The 12,424-nt window shown below is 47.9% G+C and overlaps 1 protein-coding gene across 1 annotated transcript; it reads right to left on the bottom strand.

The window, feature by feature from the left end:
- Positions 1-4,137: 4,137 nt before the first annotated feature.
- Positions 4,138-12,086, bottom strand: LOC127335846 (squamosa promoter-binding-like protein 7). The gene is made up of 3 exons (XM_051362583.2): positions 11,676-12,086; positions 11,468-11,598; positions 4,138-4,809 (listed from the first exon to the last, which is right to left on the bottom strand). The coding sequence occupies exons 1-3, from the start codon at positions 12,071-12,073 to the stop codon at positions 4,307-4,309; spliced, it is 1,032 nt and encodes a 343-aa protein (XP_051218543.1). The 5' UTR covers positions 12,074-12,086; the 3' UTR covers positions 4,138-4,306.
- Between the last annotated feature and the right edge of the window lie 338 nt (positions 12,087-12,424).

The following is a 12,424-nucleotide window of genomic DNA, read 5'->3' as shown; positions in this document are numbered from 1 at the left end:
AAATAGCCAGAAATTAGGGGTCAAAAAATAACTCCAATAAAGGAAACTTTTATTGTTCGTAGAGGATGACATGCGGGACCCATGAGCCAGCAGCTTAGTCAACGTTTCAAAGGCGGCATGAGATCGAAATAAAAAGGCACGTGACAAAATATCAGGAGCCAAAGATAATCCAAGAAAAGAAACTTTATTGTACATAGAGAATGACATGCGGGTCCCATTTTGCAGCAGCGGTCCCAACGTTTCAAATGCGGCTTGAGATCAAAAGAAAAAAGAAAGTAGCCAGAAATTAGGGGGTAAAAAAACTCCATGAAAGGAAAGTTTTATCGTTCATACAGGCTGACATGTGGGACCTATGAGCCAGCAGAGTCCTCAACGTTTCAAAGGCGGCAGGGGATCAAAAGAAAAAGGAAATAGCCAAAAATCAGAGGGTGAAAAAAAACCAAGAAAATGAACTTTTATAGTACATAGAGGATGACATGCGGGTCCCATGAGCCTGCAGGTTCCTAAACGATTCAAACGTGGCATGAAATCGAAAGAAAAAGGCAAGTGACCAAATATCAGGATCCAAAAATAATTCAAGAAAAGAAACTTGATTGTACATTGAGGATGACATGCGGGTCCCATTTAGCAGCAGCGGTATCACCGTTTGAGAGGTTGCACGAGATCGAAAGAAAAAGGCAAGTGACCAAATATCAGGATCCAAAAATAATTCAAGAAAAGAAAGTTTTATAGTACAAAGAGGATGACATGCGGGTCCCATTTAGCAGCAGCGGTATCACCGTTTGAGAGGCGGCATGGGATCGAAAGAAAAAGGCAAGTGACCAAATATGAGGTGCCAAAAAAAATCAAAGAAAAGAAAGTTTTATAGTACATAGAGGATGACATGCGGGTCCCATTTAGTAGAAGCGGTATCACCGTTTGAGAGGCGGCAGGGGATCGAAAGAAAAAGGTAAGTGACCAAATATGAGGTGCCAAAAAAAATCCAAGAAAAGAAAGTTTTATAGTACATAGAGAATGACATGCGGGTCCCATTTAGCAGCAGCGGTATCACCGTTTGAGAGGCGGCAGGGAATCGAAAGAAAAAGGCAAGTGACCAAATTTGAGGTGCCAAAAAAAACTCCAAGAAAAGAAAGTTTTATAGTACATAGAGGATGACATGCGGGTCCCATTTAGCAGCAGCGGTATCACCGTTTGAGAGGCGGCAGGGGATCGAAAGAAAAAGGTAAGTGACCAACTTTGAGGTGCCAAAAAAATCCAAGAAAAGAAAGTTTATAGTACATAGAGGATGACATGCGGGTCCCATTTAGCAGCAGCGGTCTCAACGTTTGCAAGGCGGCAAGGGATCAAAAGAAAAAGGAAGTAGACCGAAAAGGTGGTTCAAAAAAAAATCCAAGAATAGAAAGAATTTTGGTTCATAGAGGATGACATGCGGGACCCATGATCCTGCATCGTAAACGGCTCGATCGGAGAGCGTTGAATGAGATGGCGCGATCGAGAAAAAAAACAATGCCAGAGAGGCTGCCATCTGGGCCCTACATCCCTCGGCGGTGCGGATTTGCGTTGACTCGGCCGGCGAACCCGAGAATTCGAGATGCACCACGTCCCGGGACACCATACGCAACGTTTTGGCCGTTTTCGTCGGGCTAGGTGGCCTCAAAAACGAGAAAAAAATGTTTTGACATGCACAACGGACAAACCCAAAATCGTCGGCCATGGTACACCAGCAACCACGGCGTGACTTCAACTTCGTCGGCCATGGAAACTTTTCTTGTAGTGTACACCTGACAAGTGTATTGGGTGTGTTGGGGACACAACAGACTTCTTGTTTCGTAATTGCAGGGTTGCTTAAGAGGGATATCTTTGACCTCTACCTCCCTGAGTTCGAGAAAACTTGGGCGATCCACTTAAGGGAAACTTGCTGCTGTTCTACAAATCTCGGCACTTGGAGGCCCAACACTATCTACAAGAATAGAAGTGTGCGTAGACATCAGCGCGCGACCGGATACCACCCGATCCAGCAAACTCCAGGCAAAAGATGCACTGTTCCATTCACCGGTGGAGCTTTCCGGAACTCATCTCTCAAGCCAGATCAAGGCAAAGTGACCTCTGGTAGATCTTCATCTTTTTTTTTGGATCTTCATCTTCGCTTGCGAGAAACCCGAGGACCGCCACAAAAAACAAAGCAAGACCAGCAACCCCCACGCCGCCAGTCCCTCCTACCGGATCACCAGGGAAGAGGACGGCGGCGCGGATCATCCGTACCACCGCCGAACCGTCACCGGGGGCGGAGGCCGCCACCGCTCCACCGAATCCTCCATGGCTACCGACGGAGAGCATCAGTCCCCAGCCAAGTAGCCGTGCCGCCCGGTTTCCTCCACCGGCGCTTCATCACCTCCCATGGAACACCGTCACGGAATCCCTCTCCTGCCCCTCTTCGTTCGACGGAAGGGGCGCCGCTACCGCCGCCGAGGCCAAGGCTGTGGCCGAGGCCGGGGCCGGCAGCAGCGGCGGCTAAGGGGCGGCGGTCCGGGGGCGGCTGCTCGGGGCGGGGCGGGCGGATCCTCCACCGCCGCCTGGGAGGGGGCGGGAGAGGAGGTGGGCGGCGGCTAGGTTAGGGGCCTTCGCATCCGCGTATCGTCGAGATTAGTCCAATGCGGGGACCTGCATCTCGATGACTCAATCGGTTCGGTCTGCGCAAGGGTGGAGGTTCAATTTTCCCAGCTTCAAGACTGGTTTGTTCGTAAGTTAAGTGTAGGTGTGTAGATAACAAGTAAAGCTCTTGGATGATGAAAAGAGGAAGCAATTATTGGTGATTGGGCTAGCTCTTTTTTTTTTACCTTACCTTTAAATCAGGAAGAAGCTGTCTTTTGTCGAGATCTGAATGAAAGGATGAGAGTGAGTAATTAACCTCCTTGGTCTACTAATATAAAACGTTTTTGATATTTTAAAGTGGCCTAGATACACATCATGATGAGTCGAATCTACACGCTAAATATAGTAATTAAATACATCCGCGTATCGTCAAGATTAGTCCAATGCGAGGACCTGCATCTCGATGACTCAATCGATTCGGTCTGCGCAAGGGCGGAGGTTCAATATTCCCAGCTTCAAGACTGGTTTGTTCAGAAGTTAAGTGTAGGTGTGTAGATAACAAGTAAAACTCTTGGATGATGAAAAGAGGAAGCAATTATTGGTGATTGGGCTAGCTCTTTTTTTTACCTTACCTTTAAATCAGGAAGAAGTTGTCTTTTGTCAAGATCTGAATGAAAGGATGAGAGTGAGTAATTAACCTCCTTGGTCTACTAATATACAACGTTTTTGATATTTTAAACTGGCCTAGATACACATCATGATGAGTCGAATCTACACGCTAAATATAGTAAATACATTTTTTTTTTTGAGAAACACAGTACAAACGTAGACGCTCACATACACGCGCATACACTCACCCCTATGAACGCACACACGCACACCCTACCCCTATAAGCATCTCCGGAAGACTGAGCTGGCGGATTGGATCTTGAAATTGACGAAGTCACCACAGGCGCCTCGCTGTCGACGGGAACGTCGCCTCCCACTGAATGAATATTCCGCCGTTATGAGACATACAGATGTCAAACCTGGGGTTTGAACTCTGGTGGGCTTGGGGTACAACCACCCTCCTAGCCACCCAACCTCAGGTTGGTTCTCATAGTAAATACATATCAAAGTAGATAAATTCACTAAAATGTAAAATATTTTATATTAATGGATGATGTCGTCCCGACCGGAGTTTCTATGAAGGATTTTTTTTTTTTTGAGCAAAGGGGTTTCCCCCCGATTTTCATTAAAGAAACCATAATGTCTACAAGTTACGGGTAGAAAGAAAAGAAAAGAAAAGGTCTAGATGATCGGACTTATTTTTCCACACTAGTTCCAGATGGACAAAGGAGCCATCTTTGTTCAGCACTAGATGAGATTATCCAACATGACAACTACCAAGGAGAAAAAGAGGACATATTACAGACCAAACATCTACAGGGATAGGTAGTGAAGGATTTGTGTAGTTGCGACTTCCATTCCTTCAGTTTTCCTACAAAATACAGAGTTCCTCGCGCGCTCGATTTCCTGCGAGAAGATACAAAACCCACGCAGCTCTCAAATTGAATACATCCTTTATTAATCAGAATTTACTTTGGGAAGATGCAGCACCCGCCACAAGACAAAGACGATATACTCCAACTCAACTACTCAAGTCGATTGCACTGTCTGACGTGCTTTCCTGCCGCGTACGCGCGGGCCAGCCGTTTCGTGCGTGCCGACTAGCTCAGACTACGTGGGCGCCCTGCAGGGGCGTCCACACGCCCGACCCACGGCCGGCATCGCCGTCCTCGGTGTGCCTGTCCGGCGCCATGGGCCGGAACCGCGCGCCCGCCGTGGCCGGCGCCTGCATGAGGTCGAGCGTCACGTGCCCCGCCGGAGGAGGAGCTCCTCCCTGGTCGCGGCGGACGGCGCCGTTGCCCGCCACCCCGTGCACCTGCTGGTACGCCGCTTGGTGCCAGCCGCCGGCCGTCATCTCTGCCGCCGGGACCGCGGGCCGGGCGGCACCCGAGCGCTCGGGGAAGAAGTGGCACGCCAGGAGGGCCGCGCGGTTCTCGGCGATGAGCTCGTCCAGCGCGGCGCTGCTGGAGTGGGCGGAGAACACGTCGCTGGGGTTCGTCGGGATCAGCCAGGGGGTGGCTCTGGTCGATGACAGAAGAGAGAGAGCACCAGCCGGGGACGTCGTCAACGCGCCGTACGGCGCGAAACCCTGCACCAACGACGCCACTCCTGCAACAAGTGAAGCTACCGCCGTATTAGTTCGTTGCATTGCATGCCAAATTGCCAAGTACTCCTAGCTAGGTAAGTGCTGCTCAGAATATGATCGATACTCATGTGTGCAGTCATGTTTGAACTGCAATCGCGAATAATTTCAGCATGTTTATTGTCCTCATTGCGCTGGGAACCTGGACGTTAGCTAGACTGCAGGTTGACCAACAACCAGTAGACGGTATATATTTGTAGCTTCGGTTTTGCTAATTCTCAGTAGATTGAGAATTAGCTTAGTTTTCAGTCAACTTTTCAACCATAAATTGCATTATGATTCATGCTAGCTTGTAATTGAGATATTTGTAGTTGCAAATGAAGTTACAAAAGAAGGAAAAAATATGAGGACTATTGGATTGCTTTGTGATTCGTGTTAGTCATTAGTTGCAACATAGGTTGTATCTGCCCTAGACCGTTGAATTGCTTCGTGATTCATGCTACTCGTGAGTTGCAAGGTGGGCTGCAATTGAAATTTGATGACATCACCTGAACGAGAATTAGCTTATTTCTTGTCGACTGAGAATTAGTCACACCTAAGAAATAAATCCACAAATATCACAAAAATCCTAGTGAAACACATCCATACGTGTGAAGGCGGCATCAAGATTTTGACATTGTTTCTCCAACGTGACACGATAAAGGTGACTCTCTTCTCCCATTGTCATTGAGTTATGGACGGCTAAGTGATTATATGTAGGATTATTAACTTTTATATTGTTTTCTTTTTTGACCGCAACTACGGTAGCCGTCCTAAACTTATATACCATTACCAGTTACCAGGACTTCAAAAGGTAGCAATGTATCAATTCGGAGAAATCATCAGTAAAGTTCGGTGTGAATGCCAAGAAGCATGTGAGAGAGATGATCAAGTATGAACTGGGTATTTTTAGTAAGAATTGGAATGAGAAATATCTGGGTATGCCGGAGTATATTGGCAGATCTAAGAGGAAGGAATTTGCTTATATAAATGATAAGGTTTGGAGGACTATACATGGGTGATTAAGAGAAGATTTTTTCAAGGGCTGGGAAAGAAATGCTAATTAAAGCAGTTGCACAAGCTATCCCGACTTTTCTTATGTCATGTTTCTATTTAACAAAAGGTTTTTGTGATGAGCTAGGTGCAATGATTGCGAAATATTGGTGGGGTCAATAGGAGAAGGGGAACAAAATTCTTTGTTTGAGTTGGAGAAAAATGGTCATGCCAAAGGGACAGGAGGTTTAGGCTTTAGGGACATACATGCTTCTTTACATTGCCATGCTATCTAGGCAAGTTTGGTGGCTGATTTAGAACCCTAATGGCTTGTTTGCAACAATATTGAAGGCTAAGTATTTTCTTGGTTGTCATATACTTGATGCTAAACCATGTGATAATATGTCCTACACATGGAGGACTATTCTCCATGGAGTTGAAACAGTGAAACAAGGGGTGATCTGGCGAATTGGGGATGGTGAGAAAGTGAATATTTGGCAATATCTGTGGATCCCAAGGGCGTGGTGCAGAAGGATTATTACACCGCGTGGTGCCAGTATTCTAAGTAAAGTTTCTCTTGAGTGGCATCGGTCATTAAAGACCTCAAAATCCAATGTTGTATCTGGTTCTCTTCTTGTTTGATCGGGTTTAGTAGGAGGAGTGCTTCACTCTGGGCATTCGGGATTTCCCGAAAATTCGGGACGGGTAATTCGGGAAAAAAATAATTCGGGTTCCAAAATATGACACCCGAAATTTGCTCAGAAAATTTAACACCCGACAATTCGGGTACCCGATAATTCGGGTTCGGGTTCGGGAAATCCTGAATAGCCCGAAGTAGCTGTTCAGCAATGTTTCATGTTTCAGCGATTCAACAGCTAGAAATAACAGCAACATATGGCACCATTTCCACTGCATTTTCGATAGGATAAATATCATAACACAATCAAACTTCAAAGTTTAAACAACAGGTACGCCATCACAAAAGTTCATTAAACAAAACGAAAATGCATCACTGAAGTTCTCAAACTCAAAGCAACCACGCATAGATGGCCGAGTTACTCAAACTCAACGTACATGCCCAGGCTGCCCAGCAGCTGGACAAGTGCATATCCAACTCCAATCCTCCACGGATCCAGCAAGAATTAGCAGTTGGAGGTGTGGATGTGTTGGAGAAGAGCTCGTCATCGTCGTCGTCTCACCCAGAAAAATGCAGCGACGAGGCGGCTGCTTGCGGGCAGTGGTGCGTCGGGCGGCCGGGAGCGGGATCTGCGCGTCGTCGATGTGGTTGTGACTTGTGGCGGCTACGTAAGGGGAGAGGACGAGGGTGAGGGGTGGAGAAAATAAACTGACACCTAGAAGCGCAGTAATATTGAGTGTCTAGGGTTACCAACTTGGGCTGGGCTTTGTTCGTGCGGGTGGAATTTTCATGGGCTTTGTGCCGTTTCGGGATATTCGGGACGTTCGGGTGCCCAGACTACTTCCCGAATTACCTGAAATAAATTCGGGTATTCAAAACAGCTACCCGAATAAGTGATCGGGTTTTTGGGGTTCGGGATATACGGGTTCGGGATCGGGAATTTCGGGTTCGGTATTCGGGTTTCCGGATTTATGCCCGGCGTGAGGAGTGCTAAGAAAGTAGCCCGTGCACTTTCTCACGAGGGAATTAAATGTGATGTAAACTCTTTCTTGTCGCCTGTGTGCGCCAATGCTGTTGTAATGCGCGATTTTGCCCAAAATGTTTCGTAATAAAGTTGTGTGTTCTAAAAAAGGACTTACAAGGTACCATATTAAAAGTTTTTATAGGATAGAGACACCAAAAATTGGAGCTAGGGAGAGTCGAAGGAATTAGTCTAAACAATCAAGAAATTATTTATGCAGGAGGAAGATAGCGCTGAACTTTTTGAGGCTGGTGCTTTCTTTTTCTTTTCTTTTATGGATGTTCTTATAAGGGCTGGTTTCAGATAATGTATGGCATTAGGCCTTTTCCACTTAAAAATGAAGTGATTCTTACACTAGAGTAGACTGATAGTTTAGTTGCTCTTTCCTCTGTTTTTAATGTACATTTTTATATGCAAATTTAATAAATGTACACATAAGACTCCTGTTGTTTTCCTAAAACTCAACAAATTCTTACAATACACGTGGAACCACTTTTATATCGTAAGTACCCTACATGTGAAACCGGACAGTTGGGTTCAGCTAATCTGAGAACAATTTTATCATAGGTACCTGTGATGCAAAACCATGAACTGTTCGCTTCAGATTTGCATTTTAATGCTAGTATGACCAAAGGAATTAAGAAGGACGGCTGGTGAAGAAGTTTAGTCTTGCTTCTGGCAAGTGTTCTTGATCTGTATAGACTCTCCCAACGATACTGCTTTAGCATAGGTACATTCCATTCTGCTATGCTGTAGTATTCTCGGACTTAATCACCTATCCTTGTATATGTCCAAAAAGAGGATAAATAAATTTGTTTACGGTCTTTCCTGATTGTGCCTACCGGTTATGATCTTCCCAATCGTCTACTCGGTAACAAATAAAATGGTATGGGCGCTTCATCAAAAGAAAGAACTCCACATCTCTAGGCAGCAGAAGTAGTTACAAAGATGGCATTGTATATTGGGTGTAATAACCTGGGTACCAGCGCACCCGGTTTCAATTTTTTGTTTTTGAAAAATGCTACTTAAATGTTTTAGAAAATTTTGAAATAATTCACTCGTATATATGTCACCTTAATACTTGCCTGTGCAAATTTTCAAGAAAAAATATGACCGTATGCAATCTACACAAAAAGGAGAAAACTGAACTTTGTTATACTATGAATAGTGTACGTGTGCTTCTTATACTGTAAACAGTATGATTTTTTTATTTTGTGTAGGTTACATACAGTCATATTTTCGGTTCAAACTTGACATGCATATACCTGAATACATTCTCTACTCACATGATTTATGCTGAATTTTTATAACTAATTTTAGTAGTTTTTATAAATTTATTGTTGAAAACGGGTTCTGGCGCACCTGAGAGCCAAAAATCTGCGTCCGTGTAATAACATCTTATATTATGTGATGAATGGGTAGCTATATAGATTGCTGGTGCACTTTGGGAGTTTGGGTCATTAATTTCTTTGGCAACAAATATCCACTTCTTTTGGAAGCAAGTATTCTTTCTTGATGCTAGATACTCCTAGGTTTTGGCACATTCCGTTTATTTGATTTCAATCAGATCAACTACGTATGAGGAAAATCATGGCAACTGCTTAGTTCTTAGCAAATTCGAAGTCCACATGCACCGGTGCTTTACAAAATGTGACAAATAGGTGTTCAAAAAATATGTAATGGATAGACGACACATTGTTTGTGGACATGATGCACGTATGCTAGTGAAATATAGAGTTGCCATATTTGAAAGTCCCCAGTGAGAAAGATACAGAATATGCAATCAAACTTTAGGGTAAGTCTAGGCTTATTGCACACTAAATGTGAAATCTGAAGAACCATACTGAAGTATGTAGCATACAATATGCAAGCTAAGCAAGGACATATCGACTCCACATTTGACGGCGTAAGGATATACGCTAAGTCTAATAAACCAGACCAGACGGAGTAGTTCATTGGTGTGTTATTCATACCATTAATTACTGTTTCCATATCCTCATCAACACTAAACCCTAGACTGCTACTAGTCCCCCGCTGCATGCTGAAATATATAAATAAAAGAATCTTTTACAAGCTTTGCGCATTTTCCTCTTTAGAGTTAGAGTAGGACTAACAGTATGTGTGTTTTATTAGGCAACATTGCCACAATGTAGTGGCGGAGCCACACTACATCAGTGTAGTCAATTGACTAGACAGTTTTAGGTACGGGGAAAAATCATGCAAAAACATTATGAAAAAATAAAAATAAATGTATTTAACTACTCCCTCCATCCTGGTTTACAGGGTCTACGCGTCATATTGTAAATTTTACGCTACAAAAATTATACCACTAGAAAGTACAACATCTGAACTTTCTAATAATACGTAGTACATGTTTTGCAGTGTATATCTTGTGTTACGTTGGTTAAATTGACAACCTAAGAGCAGGTCTAACAAACCCCTTAAAAGCCCCAACCCGTAAAATAACAGCCAATATACGGGGTAGAGCTCTACCCGGCCGTCTAGCAGACCCCGTAAATCAGCCCCCGGTATCGAATTTTTACAGTTTTGGGTACGGGGCGGCTCCTCGCCCCTTACAAGTACAGGGTGGGAGGCTGAATACAGGGCGAACCCCCTAGTCGTGGCGGGCTGAATTTTCAGGAAATCGTCTGTCCATCGCGCCGGTCGCGGCCGGGGCGGCGTCGCGTGATGGGGCCGTGGCGGCCGGAGGCCGGTGCATGGCATGGCGCGACGAGCAGCAGCAGGCCGGAGGGCGCGATGAGCAGCAGCAGGCCGTGGCGGCAGGGGCGCCGAGCGGGAGCGGCCGAGGCCCGGCCGTGGCGGCGGGGGCGACCGGAGGCCCGGCCGTGGCGGGCGGGGCGTGGGTGGCCGGCCGTGGCGAGCGGCGTGGCGGGCGGGGGCAAGCGTCGCGCGACGGACCGTGGCGGCGGGCGGCCGGAGCGGGAGCGGAGGCGGCCAGGCCGTGGCGAGGCGAGGCGGCTAGGCCGTGGCGCGGCGGCGTGGCGGGCAGTGGTGGCCGGAGGCCGGTGCGGGGGCGGGGGCGGCCGGAGTCCAGGCCGTCACGCGATTTGGGGCCATGGCGTGCAGTGCCCAGAGGAGGAAGAAGAAGAGAAGGAAGATGAGGAAAGAAAGAAAAAAATTTAATTTGGCATATTCTTGGAATATGCTCTTTTACAGTTTAGGGATACGGGGTCTGCTAGCTCGGACAAGTTTTTGACCGATCGAAATCGAATACAGGGCCCTCTACTCGTGTTATACGGGGCAGAAATTTAAGGGGTCTGTAAGACATGCTCTAAGGATACGTACGTGTAGGCCCTGTAAACCGAGACGGAGGTAGTACACAACACTACACAAGATTTATGTCCCTTGTGAATCTGGTGGTGTTTTTTGTACTCTTTGTATTCCATAGCTACCATTTTGGTACGTACGGAGTGCACTGTATCACTAACCGTATATGTATATTCTTAGCATTTCGTCAATGACTAGGCACGTACTGCCAGTAAGTACGTTACTGAATGTCAACAGTAATCTGCTGTACGCGGGCACGTGGCCCGGCTGGTTAGCCACACTGTCGTGTACTGAGACGCTCCTGTACGTGATCATATGCACGGTTCTGCCAAAGCTACTCCAGCAGTAGCACAGCCTATCCGAGTGGGTATGGCGCATAAATGCGCACATTAAATTGAGTGCCCGCTTCACCCGTCTCACGCATCCCTAGAGCTTTTTCGTGTCCCTACTCGCCCCTGCAGATCTCCCCTTGTTTCCCGGCGTCAAACCACCTACACGTACCCACCCCGCTCTCTTATCCGTGACAGGCGACACCTAGCTGCTGCATCAGGCAGGCAGGCTTGAGCACTTGGGTAGATTTTGGTCGATTGTATTGTTCGCTAACTCGCCCTGCTAATTGCTCATCGTCACACCGAGAGCAGACATTACTGTACTTGAATACCATCGATAAAACTGGGCAGGAGTAGTGCATGACATGATGGTTTACCGTGCGCGTGCGAGATTGAGCCCCTGGCCATTGCCTCGCTGGCGTTGCTCTTCCGCCGCCGCTCGTTGTGGCCGGCCAGGCGCCGGCGGCAGCTCCGCTTGGCGTCGTCGAACTCGGACATGGCGTGGAACCTGGCAGACGTACTATAGCGCGTGAAGCTCTGCACATGCAATGAAAAAAGCTGAAGCTGCTACGAGCACGCACGTACCGGCTGCACTGCTGGCAGAAGCGCTGCTCGGCGCCGTGCACGACGACCCGGGGCGCCTTGGAGTGCGCCTCGCAGACCTTGTGGCGGCGGTGGTACTCTTTCGCCCCGGCCAGCGCGAGGTGGCAGCCCTGCACCTGGCACCTCGGCACGGCCGCCGTGGCCGCCGCCGCCTTCTCCTTCCTCCTGCCGTCCGCCGAAGCGCGCCCGCCGCCGGCGCCGCTCCCGTCCGCCGCGCAGCACGGGCGCTTCCCCAGCTCGAGGCTCGTGAGCTCCTGCAGGCCAGCCGGCGGCGGCATGAAGTGGTGCGGGTAAGCCGAGGTGGGCGGCGCCCACTGTGGCCCGAGATCCCAACTAGCTGGCGTCGCTCTTGAGCCAGCAGCGCCGCCGCCTCCTTCCATGGCCTTGCAACGGAAGCAAGCAGGCTGACAGCACCTAAAACCGTTGCGGCAGTCAGGCAGCTAGCTAGCAAGAGTGGAGATGGCGGCTGCGACGGCGGGGCTGCTAGTGCTAGCTCCTGCTGCAAGTACAGCGGCTGCGGCTGGTATGTTATGTTATCCCACTGGCGCTGGCGCGCGCGCACTCCATATAAAAGCTACTCCTGCTCGGGGAAAAGTGGCTCCCGAGGCGAGGCGAGGCGAGGCTCCCCGGGGAGGAGCAGCGCACTGCTGACTTGTTGTATGGGCAGCGCCGTACTGACAAGTGGGATACGTCGTCAGCTGGCAGGAGCAGAGCAGTAGTAGTACTGTACG

The sequence above is a fragment of the Lolium perenne genome, chromosome 2 (assembly GCF_019359855.2).
Source record: "Lolium perenne isolate Kyuss_39 chromosome 2, Kyuss_2.0, whole genome shotgun sequence".
NCBI classification, from domain to species: domain Eukaryota; kingdom Viridiplantae; phylum Streptophyta; class Magnoliopsida; order Poales; family Poaceae; genus Lolium; species Lolium perenne.
The sequence above is the reverse complement of the archived record's forward strand: the minus strand, read 5'-3'. Positions and strand labels throughout refer to the sequence as shown.

What these genes read in the sequence shown, in the direction of transcription:
- LOC127335846 (XM_051362583.2), bottom strand. Translation starts at nt 12,073, where the DNA reads ATGGAAGGAGGCGGCGGCGCTGCTGGCTCAAGAGCGACGCCAGCTAGT. An exon ending in TTCTGCCAGCAGTGCAGCCG is followed by an intron (nt 11,599 to 11,675) that starts GTACGTGCGTGC and finishes TACGTCTGCCAG; the next exon opens with GTTCCACGCCATGTCCGAGT. An exon ending in CTCAATCTCGCACGCGCACG is followed by an intron (nt 4,810 to 11,467) that starts GTAAACCATCAT and finishes CACTTGTTGCAG; the next exon opens with GAGTGGCGTCGTTGGTGCAG.